This window comes from Psittacula echo (genome assembly GCF_963264785.1).
Source record: "Psittacula echo genome assembly, chromosome: 23".
In the NCBI taxonomy this organism is placed as follows: domain Eukaryota; kingdom Metazoa; phylum Chordata; class Aves; order Psittaciformes; family Psittacidae; genus Psittacula; species Psittacula echo.
This window is the reverse complement of record NC_137748.1, coordinates 2,999,244-3,021,965: the sequence shown is the minus strand read 5'-3', so window position 1 is coordinate 3,021,965 and position 22,722 is coordinate 2,999,244. Positions and strand designations below refer to the sequence as shown.

Below are 22,722 nucleotides of genomic sequence, written 5' to 3'. Positions count from 1 at the left end.
AAACTAGAAAAGGTAGCACACAGGAAGGGAAGGCTTGAGGGTACAGAGAACGAGTTACCTTTCTGCTGGAGAAGTGAGCATGCTTCCCTAGCTTGTTGTTAAGAGCCTCAAGGAACATCTCATCTGTAACTTTTCCAACATTCATGCAGGCATCATCCAGAATGGAGATGATCCCTTTGTGCTGCTGCTCTACCAGGTCAACAATGACCTGGTTGTTGAAGTAATCAATCTGTAACAAACAAGGAATGGGTAAATTTGTGATCTGGGTAGCAAACAAAGAGCACAGCAGTGCTGGCCTCTAAAGAAAAAGGTACCATGTGTCTGACTGACAGCACAGGGCTCACTGTTCACAAGGGAAGGAAGCAGCTTTCAGTACGCCAATCACTAATTCAGAATCAAGCCAGCCACTCTTTAACACCACAGAGCAGAGAAGGAGATTTTTCAAACACCTCACATAAATCTGAAGAACTTTGCTAAAAATCAACTGTGACAGAATGCACTTCGAGGTGTCTTTTGAAATTCAGAAGTGCACAGTCACGCCAGTGAAAACTGACATTGTGAAAGGCGCTCAAACAGGAGAAATGAAGATTTTTACACTTCGACATCTACAACCAGACAACGTACATAAGCACTCAGAGCAGAAGCACTCAGTGACGTGTGTGGCATCACAGAGATGCCACAAATATGCTTTAACTCAGACCTGGAGTCACCCATTTTCCCACACCATAGCAAATAAAGAAGTGTGGTGAGATAATTGTGAGCTTCTGCAGCCTGGTTTCCAGATAGCAAGTCTGACAGTGCAGCTGGCACACATGGCCTGTTGACTTCAACAGGAGCCTACATGTGGAGCAACTGTAGATCTGGGCCTTACGCTGGTACACTGCCCTCAGACCGACCTTCCTTTCCCCTGCCAAATCACTCACATGCTTCCAGGGAATTCCCTCTCGCTGGTACTCTTCCTGCTCCTGCTTTAGAACCAGCTGAATAAAGAGCTGCTGTAGCTTTTCATTGCAGTAATTAATGCAAAATTGCTCAAAGCTGCAAAAAACAGAAGGAAAAAAAAGGATGAGTGTTGTGGGAACGGGGAAGGCACCTCACTGCTCCTTAGCAACAGCTCACCTGTTATTGTCAAAGATTTCAAAGCCATAGATATCCAGGACTCCAATGACTGTGTTTTTCCCATGTACTGTAGTGTCATAGTTCTTCACTTCAATCACATCATTGATGTGGGTCACGATCCAAGCAAAGAGGCGCTCGTAGATTGCCTGCCAGGGAACAGACACTGAGGAGTTTTGCTGCATCTGTTGTAGTTCTTTCTGGTAAATGCAACACGTGGTGCTACAAAGCCTAATTCAAGATGCTGCCCCAACCACACAACAGCTCCAGATAACATTCTGCTCAAAGTGAACAGTACTGACACGAAGAAAGTGTTTCTTGTCTTTCTTCCCAAACTCATTTAGTTGCAGTCTCAGCCCCAGTGAGGTCGGTAGGTACAGCAGCTTCCCTCAGTTGATTCCAGTCTGCTTTTCACCTGCCTCATAACTGCCATTCTGAAAATTACTTAACAATATTGAAGAGCAAGTGAGAGGTCAGTTACAACAGTAACAACCGAACACAATGGCAGGAAAATATTCCTGTTCAACTTTGAAAAAGAAAATGTTCTGTAGGCACATGTCTCTTTGAAGTCTCCATGTTCAAAATGTATTGTGAAGCTGTACAAACACACAACCTTCAGAGAACAAGTTAATAACCAAGGATCTTCATCACTTCATCTAACCTTCCCTTGATTTCTTAGCAAAGGAAGGACAATTGTCACTCCTTCTCTGATCAGTATCCTCTGCAAAAACAGAAAGCACTTAGGGTCTCCAACCTGAGCTCAAGGTGTTCCACTCTCTGCTCTCTGAATTCAACTGCTAAATGAACTCCAGAATCACATTGCAAAAACATTCAGTACAATGGATTCCTGTTGCAGGGACCAGCAAGCCAGGCTGGCTGCTCCGTCCCCTCTGCTGGCTGGGGTCAGGCTGTCTCAGAGCCAGGGAAGGTGCTGCTCTGCAACCCTCCTATAGAACACAGAAGCACATGTATTCAGGAATAAATCTGCACAAAGCACAGGCTTCCCGTGTCTCAGCAAGCGCTGTACTCACTGGATCACCCAGGAGTCCTACTGGGACCTGAGCACTGAAAAATGTTCAATTCCACAGGCAATTCAATGCTGAACACCTTCCTCAGGCATCACCATTCTTTGCTGTACCAAGTACAATTCAATCAAAAGGCAAAAGCAGAAGAAATGCATCTGAGTTACTATCACATACAAAACTGGATGAGGAGAAAGGAGATTTAAACTCACTTTTGCAAAGGCATCTCTGCCATAGGTAGCTTCTTGTTCAGTATGTTGTTTGTCAATGACATCCCGACCTGTAGCTACAGTTCTGAACAACAAAGCCTTCTCCACCATGTCAGATTTTGTTGAGAGCAAGTCTGCAATGATGGACACAACCTTGCTGTTCTCGATCACAGGCGTGTCACCATCCACAGAAATCTTCAGGTTTCCCTGCAAGAAGCACCAAGGGACTCAGTTTCTCAATCTTGCCTTTTATTAACCCAACCCAGCACAGCCCTAGCTCACCAGTATTCCAGCTGCTATTCAAGCCAGGAAATCTAACACATCAGAAGGGTTGGCCATGCAGAGCCACACAGAGCTCCAACATCAGTGGGAGCAGCAAAGCCTGACTCACAGCAAAGCATTCCCGCTCAGGGTTTGGGAAAAACTCGTATCAAACACTGCCTGAAGATTTGGAGTCCAGCCATGGGAATTACATGTAGTACCAAGCACTGGATGGAATGTTTCCTTTTCACTGCAGCTCATCACAGAAGCATGAGGCTGCAGTTGTTATTGCAGTGCTACTGCCCACCAAAGCAACATGAATATTACAGGGAAGCTGATCAATGAGCAGTGCTAATGGGACTGGACTGACAGCAGCTGCCACAGCAGAGCTGGTACTGCATACCTGCAGTGTCAGGAATAAGTAGCAACACCACTGCACTGGGTGCTCTCACCCCCTGCCTGCATGGCCTGGCTTTGCTCTGCCTCTACTCCTGCCGCAGCACTGGGGCACAACTGCCCAAGAAGGAGGAAGAATTGGGAATTCCCTCATCCTGCCTACCTGCAGTGCCTCTCTCCTCAAGGAAGCATGAGAGCTGAGCTACAGGGACACTGCACAGGGTGGGAGGCTCTGTGGGTCCCAGGAGAATGCAAGTGAAGGAAGGACTTCCCCAGCGTCAGAACACAGAGGATTAAAGTTCTCCTGTATCTGGCTGTGCTCAAGTTTCCACCACAGGTGAAGCACCATCTCCCCAGCAAAACCACAGTGGTGATGGTAAGCATGAGGGCAAAAGGGGACAGAAGGATTGTGAGGTGAGAGCTCCCTACCCCCTCACTGCCAAACCCAGACAAGTCCTTTTCAGAACATTTAACAGCTCCCAGTACTTAACAGTATGTCTGGTTTGGGATCTGGAATGTGCAGGAATAAATGTCAACTTCCATTATTACTGCAGTGCCTATTTCGTCCAGGAGTTTCACTCACCACTGGAACAGTTCAGCTGTAAACTGTATACACTTGTGCAGTCAACAGGTCTTCCAACTGCTTCTGCAGCAAGGGAATTGGAGCTGCTGGAAGCACAAGTGCCCTGACCCCTACTGAAGAACAGCCCACTCCTACCTGCAGAAGGCAGAGTGCTCACCAGGTGAAGGATGGCAGCCACAATTTTGTAGACAGTCTCAATCTCCTCTTGCTTGAAGCCTATCACTTTCATGGCATCAGCTACTGCTTTGAACTCTGCACCATCATTAATGGAACACTGAGGGGAAAGAGAGGTTTGGGACATGAGTGACTTAATGGGAATCAGCTGAGAGAAATCAAAGATTTTACAAGCCCACGGGAATATGTACAAAAGTGATGTCTCTCCTACTACATTTTCCTGCTTTTTATAAGCAGATACAAATGCAGTATGTACATGTACACACACACTTTGTCTTGGAGGGCCAAAAACTCCATTGCAAATAGCACACTGATGTCACTTTTCCATATTCATCTCGCAAATACTGGTCTCAGCTTCTGCCAGCTCAGCAGTACTTTGAGTATTCCAAGAAGCATTTACAATTTTAAGTCAGGTTACCTCTGACTCATCAATAGCACCCTCACCTTTATCTGTGCTCCAGGACAGATGTATTTGTATGCAGACGCATCCTTCTGTAGATGCAGAGAACGTAACATCTGGTCAGACCCCCCCTGGAGCAGCTGCACAAAGAGCAGTTTAAGAAAAGGTGAATAAAAGAAATAAAATACTTCCTTTTTTCTTTCTTATTCATCTGCTTAAAAAGCAAAATCCTGAAATCATCAACTTAGTGCTATAGAAGCAGCATCTGGAGTGACAGCACAACGTGTGCAAAATACACCGTCTGTATTGTTGTAGGGCTCTGACCATCAGCAAATGGTTTTCCAAATGACTGTCCTTTTGGGTGACACAACTGTTTAGAAACCCAGCCTGAACCTCTTAACAGAGCAGATACTTTTCCATCTGTGACATGCCACAGCTGTGTCTTGGCAAGCACAACCACTGCTATGCGCAGGGGCTTGCCAACACGGAAAAGGCACATGCATGACAAAGGTGCTAACAAGCATCCTGGAGTAAAGAGTAAGGGAGAAAATAAACAAACCTGTGTTTGCCTTACTGTAAAACTGAGAATAAAGGTTATACCAATAGGTTATAGTAATAGGCCAACCATTTCCCCCAAAGGACACACAAGGGAACCACTACACAATATGAAAGACATTAAAAAGACACACACACACACACAAAAGAAGAAAGCCACCTCAGTGTCATAAAATTACTTCCATATGGACTAAAAGCCTCAAGAGAAAATAGAGGGATTAGAGTTATTACAAATAAAACATTGAGTCAAAGTCCAGTATTCTACCAGATTTGTTTAGTTAGCTGCATTTTAAGTTTACAAATGTGTTAATACGGGACTGGAAGATAGAAGAAAATAAATCTTCCCATGCTCCTTGCCCAGACCAGGCCTTGTCAAAGAGCTCAAGAACCTCAGCTCACCCAAGAGATAACAACAAAGGAACCCTTCACAAAGGGGGTGAAGGCTTTAAATATTTTGCCTGTCATGTGTGGGAAAGGTGAGGAAAGTCACTTGTGTCAGCAAACCAATACAGACCTGGTAAAAAGAGTGAAAGCTTCTCTCTCCCGCCTGCTGCACAATCACACGAGACTGCAGGGAAACAGAACACAGAGGTGGGTATTCTTGGACACGGGCATCCTGCCTCCCAGCCACCTCTCCTCAGCCACCAATGCATCGCTTCACCACTGCCAGGATACCCCCGAACTAACCTTACTTCTTGGGAAGTCTGTAACAGGCACCATTAGCTATGTGTGACCATGGAGATGGAAGTCTATGATCAGAAAGACCAGCTTGTGGAACAGCTGCAATGTCCTACTTCCAGTCACATGGGGCAACTTGAATTGGAATTTCACTCTTTCATGAATTGCTTTCATGGAAGAGTCAAATAAAATGTCATTTTAGTTCAAGAGTTATTTAATTGCTGGGAATGAAAAAAAAAGGACTGCAAATAAAAGCCCCACGGGACATAGTTAGAGTAACCACTTCTACAGCCCCAAGACAGGCTGGACAGCAGCACCTACCCACTGTATGAGCAAATGCTCTCTCTACCAAGGGGCCCTGCTTTAGGGAGGAGGCAATAGCTCCATCTTCAGAGCACTCATTCCAAATCAGTGTAAAACAGCACAAATAAGCAGCAGAAATTCAGTCAAGCAACGTTACCTTATTTCATGCTACAAGTCTGAACTAGGGAGAACGACGCTGCGTGTGTTCCTGCAGAGTGCAAATTCACTGTCTGGTAACTGCTGCTGCTTGGACCAGAACCTCAACTGCTTTCAAAATGGAAACCAATTTAACTTGGTAGAAGTCAAGAATATGAAATAAGAGATGAGGATTTAAGTCACTGCAGCTGCAGCCCTACCCCTTTTGTGCATTAGAGTATCACATGTTAAATGCTTGGGTTTGTTGTTTTGTTTCTTAACATAAAGCGTTTATTCTGAATATAGACTTCAGGGAAATACAGAGAAAAGTAAAAAAAAAAAACCCACAAACAAAAAAGCATGTTGTGAGCAGATGCAGTCAAAGCGATAAATCGAAGCCAGACGCATGTCTCTCACATAAGCAGACCTGTGAATAGATCACGCCCAGCTTCTCTGGGGAGTTTTACATATTCCAATGTTTTCAGCCACCACTGAACGACATGAAAAACCCGATTATGCTCAGGATCACTGGAATAGATAGAACCAAAGTTCCTAAAAGATCACACAAGGTTATTCCAGAAGAACACTTCTCACCCTACCCTCGCTACTTACAGCCCCACGTATCGGCTGCTTCTATTCACCACTGAGATCTCAGTGGGGGAACTTACAAAGGAGTTTCACAGACCTTAAGTTAATCTCAGCTTTTGTTCTGGAAACAAAGCACATAGACTTATGTGCCCATAGGCTTTTGAGGAACACTAGTCCCTTAGAAGGTCAGCAATAACAGCGAGGGTGGTAAAATAAGGGGGCATTGCCAGTGCTTCAGCAGCATTTCAGTTACTCTTGAGGCAAAATGAAGCCTTAGACTGAAGTAGCTTCTCTGCCCTCACGTCACCTGCTGACACACCACGTTTGGAAGGCCTTTCTATAGGCAAAACACATATTACAAAGGTAACTACACAAAAGGCTCTAGAAGTGAGGGTGGTTTACCTTTTCTAGTAAGTAATTATTGATATGCCCCCCTATTGGGTCTCCTTTGAAATCAAAGTTGATATCCATGTATTTCCCAAACCTGCTGGAATTGTCATTCCGATTTGTTTTGGCATTGCCGAAGGCCTCTAATACACAGTTGGATTTCAGCAGAATGTTCTTCACTCTGAAGCATAAATGGATGGAAAAGAGAACAGGATAAGTTCAGACTTACATATCCAAATCATGGCAATCTTTTTTTGCAGCATTTCTCCAGCAGAGATGTGCTTTGATGGCAAAGTTCAGACTTTCAAAATAAACTTTTCCATGGGATTTTAGCAATCACTATTGTAAAATTCCCGATTAAAAGGGATTGGAAGAAGTCAGGTAAATGCCATAAAAATCAGCATCTAATTAGTACAAGAGACCATCTAATAACATGGTGCTCACCGTCACAGAATCCCAGACTGGTTTGGGTTGGAAGGGACCTTAAAGTTCCTCCAGTTCCAGCCTTCTGCCATGAGCAGGGACACCTTCCACTAGAGCAGCTTGCTCCAAGCCCCTGTGTCCAACCTGGCCTTGAACACTGCCAGGGATGGGGCAGCCACAGCTTCTCTGGGCACCTTGGGCCAGCGCCTCAGCACCCTCACAGGGAAGAGCTTCTGCCTAAGAGCTCCTCTCAGTCTCCCCTCTGGCAGGTTAAAGCCATTCCCCTTGCCCTGTCCTTGCAGGCCATTGTCCAAAGCCCCTCTCCAGGTTTCCTGTAGCCCCTTTAGGCACTGGAGCTGCTCTAAGGTCTCCCCTTCAGGAGCCTTCTCTTCTCCAGGCTGAACCAGCCCAGCTCTCTCAGCCACAGAAAGTCCACAAAAAGAGACCCACAAACAGAACAATTTCATTATTTCTGTGCAAAGCCCTTACCTTTCCACCTCAGCCCTCTGCCCTGGGTTGGTAATGGCTGCTATGTAATGCATAATATATTTACTGGCCTCAGTTTTCCCAGCCCCGCTTTCACCTGAGGGCATAAACACAAAAGGTGACACAGCAAATGGAAAATAGCAAAGCAAACGAACAGCATCTCTTAATTCTACCCCAGAGTATTTGGGGGGGTTGTATTGCTTGGATTTTTTTAAAGCAATTTTATTTGTGTGCACTTTACACACAAAGTGCACACAAATACTTTTCTAAATACAGCCATCACCTGCCTGGTTGGTGCTGCTTTGCTGACTTAGAAGCAGTTAAGATGTAAGGTTGGTGAAAGGCCTGGGGACACAAAGGATCAAAAGGAATATTGTTAGAGGAGAAGGATGGGCATGCAGAGGCTTGGCCAGCAGCAGCTCCGGGAGCTGCAGCACAAGAGGCTACTGTTGAGCACAGCAGCTCTGGTCGCTCGCTTTTCAGAGCTGCTGGGGCACAGGAACACCAAGGAAATGAAGTGCCAGGATCCAGATAGTGACCGTTCATGGTACAAGCCCTGCTCCCACTGTTTGGGCCACGACGAGTCACCAGTCTGGCCATGGAAACAGAGAACAAAACCTCGGCTTGTCATCTAAGGGACAAAAATCAGCAGTTCTCTAAAGAGACAGGAGCTGTGCTCACACTGACCTCCATTCACCCAGGCAGGGTAAGCAGAGGATGTGCAAGTTATCACCCTGCATGCACAGGTTAAGCTCATGACTGACACCAGCTCTTGAATTAGACTAGAAATAATTGTTAAGGTCTCCATAGGCAGATTCAGATGCAAATAAGCAGTTTTAAAATTCATGAGGTTTTCTTTCATGAAACGCTGTCATTAGCCAAATCATTCTTCTGCTGCCGCCTAGAATTTCACAGTGTTCATCCTCATGCAAAGCTCTTTCAGCTTACCTGATATCACAATGCAGGTGTCTTTGGATCGCCTCTTCATCGCCTTGTAAGCAGCATCAGCAATGGCGAAGAGGTGAGGAGGCCTCTCGTACAGCTCCCTTCCTTTGTACTGCTCAATCGTATCCCGCCCATAGATGTTCAAGTTTTTGTAAGGATTCATGGAAACAACTACCTCCCCAATAAATGTGTAAATCCGGCCTTTTTCAAACCTATCCAGGAGGAGACAGGAGGGGAAAAGGGAATCAGACACAGAGATCAGAATATGTCTTCCAAGCAGCTGCCATCACCATCATTTCATCAGGTGAATCCATCACCCCACTGAAACTTCACAATAGAGCGTTTACTACAGACATGAGCTGACCTGCATGGCCCAGAGGGCACGTTAATGTACTACATAGAGCTCTGATGTTACAAGCACTAAGAACTCGGGCTCCCTTTGAATCTTCAAGGTCTAATCACATTTGTAAGATAGCAAACCAAGATACAAGCCAAAAAGGAATGTATGGCCCTACAGCTCTAGCCATTACCTTCCACTCCACCCTCTGCACAAGAGAGCACTTTCATATCACCACTGCTGCTAAACCAGAAGAGAAAGCATTGTGAAAACATGTGGAAACAACCCAAACCTACCCTTTTCCTAAGCCCTACCTGGTCCTTTGTGTTCTTTCTGCAAACACGACAGATAACAATTTGACATTTGTTTTTAAAAAGGTGCTAATAGCTGTTTCCAAGGGAATTCCCATTTCAGTGAGCTATCTAGCAGGACAGCACACAGGGAATTTCAGATTAACGGCTGAAGGATTCATACAGCATTTGCTTCTGAGGAGGAGAAAGGATGACAGCAGATTTAGAGCTCAACAGGCAAACTGTGCCATTTCTACCATTAAATACCTGCCTGCACCCTGTATTTAAATCTTACAACATTAGATGGCACCACACCACCTCTATCTAGTGCAGGGGCCTTTCTAAGCCTGCAGGGCCTCCACAATTTCTAGTGTTCCTTTATGGAGTTTATTACCACCCCCATTTGGTGACAGGCTTGACATTTCCTATTGTTCACTGGAGAATTTCCTGCAGCATCTTGGCAGTGTTGGCTTTTAGCAGGTGTAATAAAACTCCAGAAATCCAATCTAACAGCCAGTATTCCACTCCCTAAAAGTGATCTTGCTTCTAATTCCAGCTTTCTCCAGAAAGACTTCATCCAGAGACACAGCAATTGCAAAATGTCTTTCCGTTTTACCTGCAGTTAGTCCTGATACACATGTGCCAAGACATTAGTGAGCTTCAAATACAAAGAGATTTTCTATTTTAGCCATACGTGCTGTTTGAAAGCTATAAAAACTATTTTAGAAGTGCTAAAGCCATTATAATTACCAATACCGACTGCAGCTCAGCAACTATCGCAACAAAAATGAAGGGTAGTGCACTGCACAACATGAAGCAACCAGCATAGAAGCCTGGTGTGAAATTCAGAATCACAGCCCAATTCTTAAGGCAGGCTCAGGTCCCCAGAAAGTCTCACACACTCAGTCCTTGTCATCTGCCACCCCTACTTTTAATTCTTTGAAGCACAAAGCAACTGGGAATGGTGGTAGTTGGAAGATTCCAAACAGGCAAAAGACACACGTGGTGCAGACATCGGATACCAGGCTGCTCATCTCTTGCCCTCTCTGGAGCACATGAGGAACTCTACATAGACATAGGAGAGCTCAAGAAAAACCAAACACACACAACCCCATTTCTATTAAGGAGATCAAATCACACTGGGCCATACATATGTAATAGAAACTGTTACAAGGACATCAAACCCAGCAGAATCCTGCCCATCTTTTTGGAGACACAACATCCAAAAAGGGCCACTTGCCCAATAGAGCACATAGACTGCTCTCCAAAAGTCACTGCACAGCAAGCACATAACCATGACCAAGGGCACTATAAGTGATGATAATAAAGTCACAGCAGCCTCTGGATGAGGTTTTAAGCCCCACCACACTGCCAGACACTTGGCTGAAGGCTCATGGTCAGCACAGGGAGGTTGAGGGGGAGTGTTTTAGCTGCTGAGAACGAAAAAATAGTAAGACCTTCCTACTGAAGTGTTGTGCCAAGTCACCACCACAGTACCCAATACTTTGACCTCTTCCTTAAGTAATGAATTATGTAAACTTCCAGCAGCAGAGCACAGTTTAAGTTTCCTCCCTTGGCAGTTCAGTGGCTCCGAATGCCTCGTAAGCAGAACCTCCAGATTTGCCTCTGCCCCATGGCTGGATCCTCCAAAGAGCCCCGAGCAGGGCACAGCTCAGCTTTGCAGGGTCACTGCTTCAACACCAACATGTGCAGTGGTTTGACATACTGCTTGCTTTCTTCCCTGACAGTTCTCTGACAACAGAGCTCACATTTGGCCTCAAAGTCAAGTTTTAGAAGGTTTTACTGGACTGACAAATTGTGGCTTCAATCTGTGGCAAAAGGCAGATGGAGATGAGGGATAAGGAGAAGGATGTATTTCTGGGCTTGACAAATAGGCAGCCCTCAAGCTTGGCTTTAAGGATACAGAGTTTATGAACAACTGACACCCACATTTACCTCTCTATTTATTTTTCTTTACTTCTTAGCACCAGAGTGAAGATCCTAGAGCTGTGCTTAGATGACCCTAAAAGGAGCTGTCACTCCTCTCCCCTCCTTGCTGATAAAGCCTCTTTTCATCAGACAGCATAGCTCAGCACAGCAACAAGCCAAGAACAGCAGAAGCTGTTTTCCTGGCTGCATTGCTCCGGTATGAGATTCCTGCCCTTCCCTGCCCAAGAAGAACTCATGAAAACTTAAGAAAACAACCAACAGCAGCAGTCTGAGCTGGGAGGTACAAGCTGTGTTAGATCTGCTGTTCTTCTGCACGGCAGGGTCACAAAGTCAGATGACAAAGCCACCCAGTGCTTTTGGGAAAGGCTCGTGCATTGGGTACCACACTCCATCAAGGGAAAGCTCATCAACATAAAGAATAGCGTAATCCTTCACATAGAACTGGATTTCTGTCATTAAAAGCAGTATACAGGACACCTGATAAAAGGAACCCCTGTACCTACTCCTGAGGGTCAATGCCCCCATGTCCAAACCTTGTTTTGTACCTGTCAGGAAAATCACATCATCTTGTGCTATGACACTGAAATTACTTCCCTGCGATGACTCTATTTGAGTAACTTGTATCAGCATCTTCTGAATCTTCCACTAGCTCAGCAGCCAAAAGGAAAGTCACCGTATTTAATCCTTGTGTGTTCTTTTGAGGAGGAGACACCAGCTCTTTCATGAGAAGTTTGGAATACCAGTTTTTATTACCTTGTTCAACCATCAACTGATAATGAGAAACTACAAACCAGTAAGTCACAGAAATCATCTAAAGGGATAGAAACTGTTGCCTAAGAAGGATGACTGCCAAGGCAAGAAAAAAGGCTCTTACTTTGTTTTGTAGTTGTTATTTTTAGGGAAAGCAGTTGAAACAGAATGTATCCCAACATCCAGACATCCCATGTTCACATCCAACTGCCATTGGAAAACAGCAGAAATCAGCAGTGAAGCAGAGATCTTCACCACCAGAGAGCACTCACATTTAGGATTTCTCCCACCTGACAAACACTCCAGTCAAAAATAAAACTGCTCTCACCGAGGAAATGATGCAACTTCAAATGCACTCAGTACAAATAAAGAGCTAGTTGGCACCACTTGGAACCCATACTGCAAACCAACATCTGCAGCCTGCAGCCTGTTACACAGAGGCACCAACCATGCGATCGCCACTCAACTGCTGCAGTTCAAACCAGACAGGGAATTTCTGATTAATCATTTACATCCTAACTCCTCAGTACCGAAAGATAAACAGAAACTTATGGGGCTCACAGCAGCTCTGCAGGACTATTGCTGTGTCCAGAACTGAGCTCACGCTGAGATCACTTGTGCCAGCTTCCAGGGAATCCATCTGCAGCGAGATCCCAGGCTGGGGCGTGCCACGGCGCCTCAGGAACACATTTACCATCTCTCCCTCCATCTGTCTAATGTCTGAGGAGCAGAGCAACTGCTGGAAAAATCATGTCAGGTCACCAGCTGTCTCATTTGCTGTTACTTGCAGAGGGCTGAAGTGTAGCTATTGGCATTGTGGAGCATTTTCTCCTGGGAAAAGACCCTCTCTCAGCTGGAACTACCCCTTTCACCACTGCTCCCAGACTGACATCCCATTCTGCTTTACCTACACGCAGACACACGACAGCTTTAAAGCAGCAGCAGCAGCAGGTGCTCAGTAAAGCTCCTTCCTCTCACCTCTCCCTGCTCTCAATGCTACACAGATGCTCCAGAAACAGAATGTCTGCACAAGTCACAACACAGCCACGAGCTGAAGACAGCCTTCATTTCACTGTACAGCAGGGGTTACAGGAAAGAAACTGTTAAAAAGAAAAGCATAATTCCAGTAATTCAGGACAGATACAGGAGCGCTACAGAGGCACCAGCCTGCACTGACAGCCAACAGCAAACCCAGTACCCCTCAAGGTTAACGGAATAAAACCTGATGGTTTCAAACTATTACCTGTTGCCAACTTACTCAGTAACTCCAAAGCACAAACTGAAACTTTTCCTATGGGCATACTGCTTTTCTTCCTCCCTTCTTTGCGCACGGGAAGAAGGGTCCAGCAGCTGCACACCTCTGGTGTGCGAAGAGGCACAATTCATTTTCCAGTTGCAAACACCCTGTGTGGTTTGGGTTATTCCCCCAAAGGGGTGCATAGATTTTAAGTTATTTTTTACCACCAAATATATCTATATATATATTTAAACCCCATTTCTGCAGGCTTTGGCTCTGTTCTGATTGCAAACAGGCACAAAGACATCTGATTAAAACTCATGTTCTTGGATAGTCAAGGATGGGCCTTCAGGATGTGTTAACTAAGGAAGGGAATTTAAGTAGACTTCTGGCAGTGAAACTGTATTTACCTGGGTTTAAATGTAAGACTGCATAGCCAGCTATTCTGACACAAAGGAACAACTATTCTACTTTGGGAAGAAAGATGACTTTGCTTTAAGCACACCCTGTGTGTGTCAGACAATTGTCTCTTTTATATGCCACACCAGGTCTCTCTGCTAAGATTTCAGGGCAACATAAAGACTTTATCTTAGGTAAACTGCAATGAACTCAGCTGTCTAGTGGAAAGGAATGACTTTCAAGTCTTTCCGTAAGTTGCTCATAAACTGTATTACAGCGAATCATCCTCAGCACAAGAGAACTCAGATAAACAGGATTTGTGTTGGCAGAACTAGAGCTAAAATATTCTGCACTTGGAAAACAGAGCAGAAAACTGTCCAGTCAGTGTTACCTCCCTGCGCTGGGAACAATCCAAGTCTCACAGCCCAGAATATGCATGTCTACAATGCTTTGATCCATCCTGAGGGACAGAAAAATGGGAATTGAAGTTCATTTAGTGCGCAGGTGAAGATTTTCCTTGCAGTTGCGCTGCGTGGATCCAGCTTTCAGATGCTGCCAGTTGAACAAAATAGGAAATGCCATTCAGCGCGTTCTGCACCACTCCTTTCCTGTGCGGAGGGAGCAGAAAGGGCAGGGGGAGAAATACTTCATTCAGCTGCAATTTGCAGTCAGCTTTGGAAAGAAGGTTAAAAGAGTCCTTTGTAATGATGTCATGTTTTTTTGGTTTTTGGGGTTTTTTTAGAGAAAACAGTAAACTTTGAGTGACTGGTGCCACATCTCCTCAGCAAACCGCCATCTGAGCACGCTGTAATTTGACAAGGCTGATTCAGCTCCAGCACAGCTGACCCTCGAGTTGTCCACAGAGCTTCGCAAACCAGCTAGGTAAGGTGGGGGAAAGGAAAAGGGAGATGGATGCTAAGCTAGCTCTAATGAGTGCTGAGTAACAGCTAAAGCTGTGAAATGTAGCTAGTTAGAAATGGGACTAATATTCAAATCCCACTCCTGAAACGTGAAGTTAAACCTTGCACTGAAAAAATGCCAAACCACTAAACATGGGAGTCACTGAACTCTCATTGCCATTTGCGTCAGACAGACCAAGCTGCCTCTCATCCAGCAGGGAAGAAGCTCTGCATCTTCTTTTTACATGTCTACAAGCAGAGCAGAAGGCACAAGCAGACTTGCAACAAATAATGAGACAAAATGCAGTTCTTTGGAAAGGTTCCAGAGATGCACCATGTAATGCTGTGTGGTTTTATTCCCCTCCACACAAGAAAGCTGCTATTGAGCCCAGGTGGAGGGAAGAAGCTCACCCACGATTTCTGTGTCAAGCAGTAAAACTCACTCTTTCCACGTGAACACTGTAAAATCCTGGCGCAGTAAATGATATTGCTCTGCTCTGAGCAGGAGATTGCCCGAATGACCTCCAGAGGGTGAATTATCCAGTGATCCTATATCTGACCAGGAAAGAGTAGAACAGGCTTGGGAGAGCAACAAGGCGACTGCCATGTACCCATAACCTCTAAAAGCACATGATCTCTAGGACAGTAAAAAGAAAGCTCAAAAGTCAGGTACGTAGGGCCTGGGTTCAGCAGTAGCAGCCATTTTTCTCCTTCTTAATAGGTGGTGCAGTGCTGTTTGGGCTTCAGTCTGAGAAAAACGCTGATAACACCAATGTTTTTAGTTGTTGTATGTAACCTTTATCCCAATCAAGGACTTTCCAGTCGCATGCTCTGACAGTGAGGAGGGACACAGGAAGCCAGGAGGAAGCAGAGACAGGACACCTGACCCAAACCAACCCAAGGGGTATATTCCATCCCACAGCATATCACTCCCAGGATAGAAACTGATGGGAGTTACCCAGAAAGGTGAGATTACTCCTCGTGTAGGGCTGGGTATCGGGTGGTGGGTGCCGAGCACTTGTATTGTGCATCACTCCTGTTTGTTGATTTATTTTCCTCTTTCAGTTTTATATTCTCTCCCCTTGTTATTCCCCTTATCATTATTATTACTGGTGGTAGCAGCAGTGGTTCTGTGTTATACCTTAGTTACTGGACTGTTCTTATCTCAACCCGTGGGATTTGCATTCTTTCGATGCTCCTCCCTGTCCCTCTGGGGAGCAGGTGGGGGAGGGAAGAACAGAGGGAGTGAGCCAGTGGCTGCCTGGTTCCAGGGAAAATGGCTTGAACCTGCCAGAGGGGAGACTGAGAGGAGCTCTTAGGCAGAAGCTCTTCCCTGTGAGGGTGCTGAGGCGCTGGCCCAGGGTGCCCAGAGAAGCTGTGGCTGCCCCATCCCTGGCAGTGCTCAAGGCCAGGTTGGACACAGGGGCTTGGAGCAAGCTGCTCCAGTGGAAGGGGTCCCTGCCCGTGGCAGGGGTTGGAGCTGGAGGAGCTTTAAAGTCCCTTCAACCCAAACCAGGTTGGGATTCTATGCTTTTGGTGGTTGCCACTAATATTCATTACCTAACAAATGATACTTTACAGAAGTAGGAGCCTGCCTGGATTCTTGGGCTAATATGTTGTCCGAAAAGTTCCTGGTTTAAATTATTTCAGAGGGCTCTGAGTTCCACTGGCCTAAAATTAAAAATAGGACAGTGTGGTCACAGTCATCTCAGCTGTGGAAGATGAGTTGTAGATATTTTACAGGTTATCTACATAGGAATTCTGAGTGGTACTTGTGCTGTCTCACAGTAGCATTTGAGTTGTCTCTCAGCTGCTGAGTGGGAGCTGTCTCAATAGAACACCCATGTAAAATCGAAAGGACGTAAATGAACAAAACCTTTCCAGTGAGAATTTAAAAGGAGAAAAAAACCAGCATGTAAATCAAGTGATCTGTTTCAATAATCAAACCATGTAAGTCCTTCTCTACATTGCTAATGTTCCCCTTGCGTTATCAGGGTTTAACAGCTCATACTGCTGGCATTTAGAAATTCACTCCTTTTGCAATGGATGACAAACGCATAAATAACAGCACTCCTACTGCTCAGATGGTTTTCCATTCCAAGAATGTAAAGTGAAGTACTTAAGACTGTTGCGCAAATACATTAGCTTATCGTTGTAGTGAAAAACTTCCTTTGCTTCTAAACCAAGCTTTGTGTAAAATAATTGTGGCTCTTTAATTGAAAGTGCAAACCTTGTGTGTCTGCTAGGCCCGTTCAGCACACAGGCCTAAGATCTGCAAACTTAGTTTTCCCCTCTGTTGGTTATGGCTTGCTTCTCACATCAGCTGCCTGAAGTTGGTGGTGTCTGTCCTGCAGGGAATGGTGTCAGTGATACTCATTGCTGTCTAGCCATGTCCATTCAGCAGGCACGGCAGAAGGGGATCCTTGACAGAGGAGCTGATGGGCAGCTGTAGGTGGAATATCTTCATCTGCTCCTCTGCAACTCAGCAGCCTGTCTGCTGAAGCCCTTAGCTGGTGATCAGGTGGCTGCTGGGACAGGTCAGGAGACAAAACCACAGGAGCTGTGTTAAATCACAATGTGTTGTAAAGCACAGAGATGCCTAAAGAAATCTGCCTGCCTTCAGGGCCAGAACACAGACAGCCCTGCTTAGGGACTAACTACTCACTATATATATTTAGATGAGGTGGTGCAGCTAAAAGAAAAAAGAAACTATGCAGAAACATAACTCATATTTGTGCATTGTTTGCATGATTTGTGTTGCCTGTGCTTGTCTAAATAAGGCATCTAATTTTATTTGAGCTCTAATATTACCACAGGGCTAAGCAAGCCTTTGGAGGTGCTTGCAGATGCTGTGCTGTATCTTAACACTGCAAGATGATTCTTGGGGTTTTGGAGTCCTGTATCAAAACAATGCTGTATTCAGGATACTCCAGCAGCATTCACAGCTCAGCACTGGGCACGAGCTTAACAAATGCAGAACAATGAAGCATGTGAACATCAGCATCTCAGGGCAGCTGACTGCAGATGGAGTCTCCAAGCATCTACAAAGGAAACCTGTGAAATATTATGGTTGTACCTTGGCACCATGGCTTGTGGGATAGATCAAGGTGTAGTTAGCCATGAGTACAGAGTTCTGTTAATTGTGCAGCGTATGCAGAAAACTGTGCTATAGGATATCTAAAAGGGTGCTAAAGGATATCATGGATGTGTAAGAAGGGGATGGTGTAGAAAATAAGGCTGAAAGTCATCACCATGCAGCTGCTGACGAGGCTTCAGGTTATGCTTGTTTATACAGGACATGCTGTGTCAGGGTCAGCAGCAGTGGTGGGAATAGGCTTTGTTTCATAGAATCATAGAATCCCAGACTGCTTTGGGTTGGAAAGGACCTTGAAGCTCATCCAGCTCCAACCCCTGCCACGGGCAGGGACCCCTTCCACTGGAGCAGCTTGCTCCAAGCTCCTGTGTCCAACCTGGTCTTGAACACTGCCAGGGATGGGGCAGCCACAGCTTCTCTGGGCACCCTGTGCCAGCGCCTCAGCACCCTCACAGGGAAGAGCTTCTGCCTAAGAGCTCATCTCAGTCTCCCCTCTGGCAGGTTAAAGCCATTTCCTCTTCTCAAAATACTTTGTGATTTGGAAAGCACTGGCAATCCGTGTTTAGGTGTCTACTAGTGATCCACAGCGGAACACAACTGTCAACCATGATGCACCATGAGTTCAGCTCTGTAAAACCCATGTACAATGAATGCTTATCCAGTGAGAAGCAGCAACTCTGTCAACACCCTCACCCTAAAGCGTCCTTCTGTTAGCTAAAGAAATCCTGTGCAGGTCTGGCTCAAGAGTCACACCATTGACCCCAGCTGTCCATGACACACTTTAAACCCTCAACATACACAACCATTAGTACTTGAATTTTAAATACTTAATAGATTGTAATGCAACAGTCACTACTACATGACTCTGAGTGTACACATCTAAATCTACACTGAGTACAGTATTTACATTTTTTATATTATATATATATACATACAGGCATAAAACTAACTTTATTTACACAAGGCTCCTCCTAGCAAATACAGCACAGGCTCTTCTGGCTTGCTCTTCTAACTGAAACTGATGAATAAAGTGATCACTTATACAATCCTGTAGGAAAATGCATCTACAGCTTTGGGATACAACTAAACGGTCTGATAGACTTGCAGATAAGGACAGGGCTCAAGTGTTTCACTCACAGCACTTTTATGCAGTGCCAACAAAATTACTACAAATTCTGGTTTTGTCCAAAGGAGAGTGGAATGTATTTATGAAATTACTCTTTTCCTCCTAAATATATTCAAGAGAGACTTACAGGAAAAGAAATAAAGTTTAGTTATATCCTGTTTTCATCTTTGGCCTTTGAGAACAAAGGAATCTGAGACAGCATATTGACACTCCTCTTGAGCACCCAATCTTGGGCCTTTTAACTGGAGCAGGCTGGCATTAACAGGTAAGGAAATGGCCCTACATATAGAAAACCCAGCCAAGCAAACAACAGGAAGTAAGGACGGTTATTAACACGGTATCTTCAGTTCTCTCAAAGTCCCAGGTCAGAGTAGATAAAAACCAGCTAGTTACTTTTTTCATTTCTCTTGTGCAAGCAAACTTTGACTTCTGAAGCTACTTGCTTGTGTAGTGAAATGTGTGTCTCAGTCCTAAAAGAATTACAGTTCAGCAGTGAAAATGCCAATGGTTCCAGGAAACAGGCCATGCAAAACCCTTCTAAACTGTGCGGTAACCTGAGACAAGAAAAATTCTTTCCTCAGTCCAGATTTGTTGATGTAACCTTAAGCAAGACAGACCAAGGATCCAAACCAGTTTAATACCACTTGAAGAGGCAGTTCACCTGAAAATACCTCCTCTGGGCTATGGCTCATCCAATTCTGGGGAACAATAGGTGCCCACCAGCCAAAGAGGTGTGCCAGGAGGAAAGATTCCTGTGTGGCCTCTGCAGACACCGAGGGGAAGCCCTGAACACAGGATCAGTATGTTAAAACAAACCAACCTGTGCAACCAGGCAGCAACAATAACTCATCATTTCCCCTCAGCTGCCCAGTGTTGCTTTATCAGTGTTATTCCTCCAATTCTTCCACCTTTTGCTGGTGGGGGTAAAGTGGTAGTGAGGAGAAGCGGGGACAGAAGGGAGGCTGGAGGGAGAGGAGGTAACAGTGTAATTAAACAAGCCAGATTTTTTTACTGTCCTTTCACAAACGAGTAGTCACTCTTCATCAGTGATCATCTCTGGGCAACCTGTGCCAGCACCTCACCACCCTCACAGGGAAAAGATTCTTCCACAGCACGTATGATACCATCGGCTTCACAATATCCTGACCAAATGTTAATGCACAAGCTGCAGACACACACCCTACAGCATGTTCCAAACCATGCCCCAGAAAGTGGGACTGGTTATTTAAACACAGGCTCTTGCTCCACAGCACCAGTTGCTTTTGACAATGAGTAATTATAAGGCAAAGGCTAAGAAGATGGGCAGAGGTGATGCTTTCATCACATGCTGCTCAGATCTAAGCAGCATATAACAAAACAAAGCTATCAAGGTAGACATGGTTTAGTGTGAGGTGTCCTTACCCATGGCAGGGGGGTTGGAACTAGATGACCTTAAGGTCCTTTCCAACCCTAACTATTCTATGATTCTGTATTAAAAGCTTCTAAACTCCACCAGCACACTGGCCAAGCAGTGGGACCATTTTCAAATTACAGCTTGTTGGATGCCAGTTGCTTCAACACCACTGCAATTGCTGAGGCTGTAATCTTCAGTTTGTTGAGGAGCAGCAGCGTGCTGTGCAGCTAAGGCTTATTTGCCAGATTTTGCAACTACTAAAATGACCCAGAGAAATAATCATAAATTCACAAGGGACCAATTCCTCCTGTTCAGACTGAAAGGACTGTCAAAATATCTAACCAGATTAAAGAACTGTTATTAAATCAATGGTATCAGCCAGTAACCTACATTAGCAGATTGCAAGCCTTTACAAACCATTGCTCATTTATAATAGCAGCTTTATTGCTGCTTCATGAACCCTGGAATTGGTTCAAGGCCCCCTCATGGTCCTGTTTCCCCTCACATTGGGGAACTAACCCACGGTGGCCAGCACATACTGTACTGTGCTGGAAAGGGCAGCCCAGGACCAAAGTGGGCCACAGCATGAGCAAAGGCGATTTCTTAGCTGTGACCATGGAACCAGCCAGACAAGCAAGTGGGATTTCTGGCAGCACCACTGCTGCCAGCTCCAGGATCAAAGTATTATTTCAGCTACTGACAGATTATTCAGTGAAGCATCCAAACAAAAGTCAGTTTCGAATAAAAAAGTCTGACATTACGGGCCTTGTGCTGCCAGGCAGCCCTGGGCAGAGCTGCTGCTGCAGGCGCTGCCTCCTTCACAGCTGGCACTCACCACCTATGAGCACAATAAAAAGCAGGACATGAAAAGGAACAAGCATCCTGTAGAGATTCGAAGGAAACAAATACAATAAAATAGCTGTAAACTAGTTCCAGTGACCTGTGGGCCACAGAACCCTCCAGCAGAAAGACCTGCACCTTCCTCCGTAGCAAAGTAAGTCTGTGTCAAGCTGATACCTTCAGTAAAAGGGGCATAACTTTGTAAACCAACCCCTCAGCTCGTGCTGCTGCTCTGTCAGCAGCTCACTGATGTAGTTCATCCCTTTAGTGCCTGATAAACCCCTACTGAACATATAACAAGTAGTTTGACCATATGATACTAATCTGACCTTTCCCAAGATGACAGTTGATGCCACCTCCCAGAGTACCATAAAAGCTTCGAGCAGGAAAACCACTTATTCCAAATTATCTCCTCCAGCACTGGTAACATTCTCTACTTTGTGTTAGAGCTGAGAAGCTGGGTGAAACTTTGACACAGGTACCAAACCGGAGTGCAGGACTGCTCTTACTGCTCAGGGCAGAGGGATCTTTGTGCCAGAGCACTCCCCATGACTGCTACTGGGCAGGGAGGAAAGGCACACAGATGGAGCAGAAGGGCTCAGGTGACATGAGCTCAGCAGCTGAGCCCCAGGACCATCTTCAGTCCCTGTTCACTGCTATGGGCATGAACACTCAAGAACACAGAGGAAACCAAAGTTTATGTCATGAAACATCAGCTGAAGAGTTCATACAAATTATAAAATGACTTCAGGGGAGGAAAAGGAAGTAAGTTTCCAAAACAGGATTAGACACTAGTGTGAAACTCCAAGACGCATTCACTGTTCCTGATACAATCTAGTTCTCATCAAGCTTTGCTTTCCCAGAATCTGAATGTGTGAAGAGGTCAAGAATGACCCAATGAGGGGCTGCTCTCCAGAGCCTTCCCTAGTGCTGCTCTAAGGCACAGTTTCTCCAAAACTTAAAATACATCCAGGATCTTGAGAAATCCTGTGCCTCCAGCATACTTCAGGGAACATGGAACATTCTCAGTGCCAAACCTTTTCTCTCCTGCTGCAGGACATAAGCACAGCTCTAGCCCTTAGCAGTCACCTGCCACTGTGCTGGGTACATCCCCCTCTGCCTCAGGACCTCCTCACTCCAAGAGCTGCTTCTGCCGCCCTCCTGCTGTCACCTCTCTGGAAGCAGTCCAGTTTATAGTATTTTCTGGGTGAAGTTTTGAAGACACATGAGAAGGTTTGTTTCACTTTCAGAAAACAAGCATTCAATATTTTTATTCTATCTGGTATCCCCCCCCACTAATACCAAACAGTTTAAGGATTCCCTAAATGGAAAAGCAACTAACACAAGGCTTAAAGGTCATCTCAAAGGAAAACTGTGTGCAACAAAAACCAGGCCTGTCGATTCCACACACATTATTCCAGACTGCCCTGACTCCAGTTAGGGCAAAGAAAAAAAAAACCCAAGGAAAATGTAGCAGCTGCTTAAAGGGAATTTAAGGAGGTTCTAACAATTCTTTTCAATAGCAGGAAAAAGGATTTAAAATCACCTCAAGCTGAGCCAGCATTACGAGACCTCTTGATCCCCTGCACACACCTCTGATGGCAGGCTTGCTTCCACCTCAGGCTGGGTAAAGCCACACAAAATGTCCCTGCTGGGAGCCACCTCCTGGCGTTATTCCATGTGAAGACAACAATGATGTTGCAAGCAGCAGCCTCAAAGCACTTTGGATAACATGAAACTAAAGGT

At 45.3% G+C, this 22,722-nt stretch overlaps 1 protein-coding gene across 1 annotated transcript in view; it reads right to left on the bottom strand.

Annotated features, from left to right (window-relative positions):
* MYO1D (myosin ID) overlaps positions 1 to 22,722 on the bottom strand; it is a gene marked incomplete at both ends in the record, with an annotated part of 109,390 nt that overhangs the window by 73,396 nt on the left and 13,272 nt on the right. The window contains 10 exons of the mRNA XM_080633281.1: positions 59 to 229; positions 924 to 1,038; positions 1,120 to 1,265; positions 2,351 to 2,554; positions 3,745 to 3,861; positions 4,206 to 4,301; positions 5,231 to 5,284; positions 6,823 to 6,988; positions 7,720 to 7,813; positions 8,665 to 8,873. Of these exons, the coding sequence (XP_080489407.1) occupies positions 59 to 229; positions 924 to 1,038; positions 1,120 to 1,265; positions 2,351 to 2,554; positions 3,745 to 3,861; positions 4,206 to 4,301; positions 5,231 to 5,284; positions 6,823 to 6,988; positions 7,720 to 7,813; positions 8,665 to 8,873 (1,372 nt within the window). The remainder of the gene's footprint in view (positions 1 to 58; positions 230 to 923; positions 1,039 to 1,119; positions 1,266 to 2,350; positions 2,555 to 3,744; positions 3,862 to 4,205; positions 4,302 to 5,230; positions 5,285 to 6,822; positions 6,989 to 7,719; positions 7,814 to 8,664; positions 8,874 to 22,722) is intronic.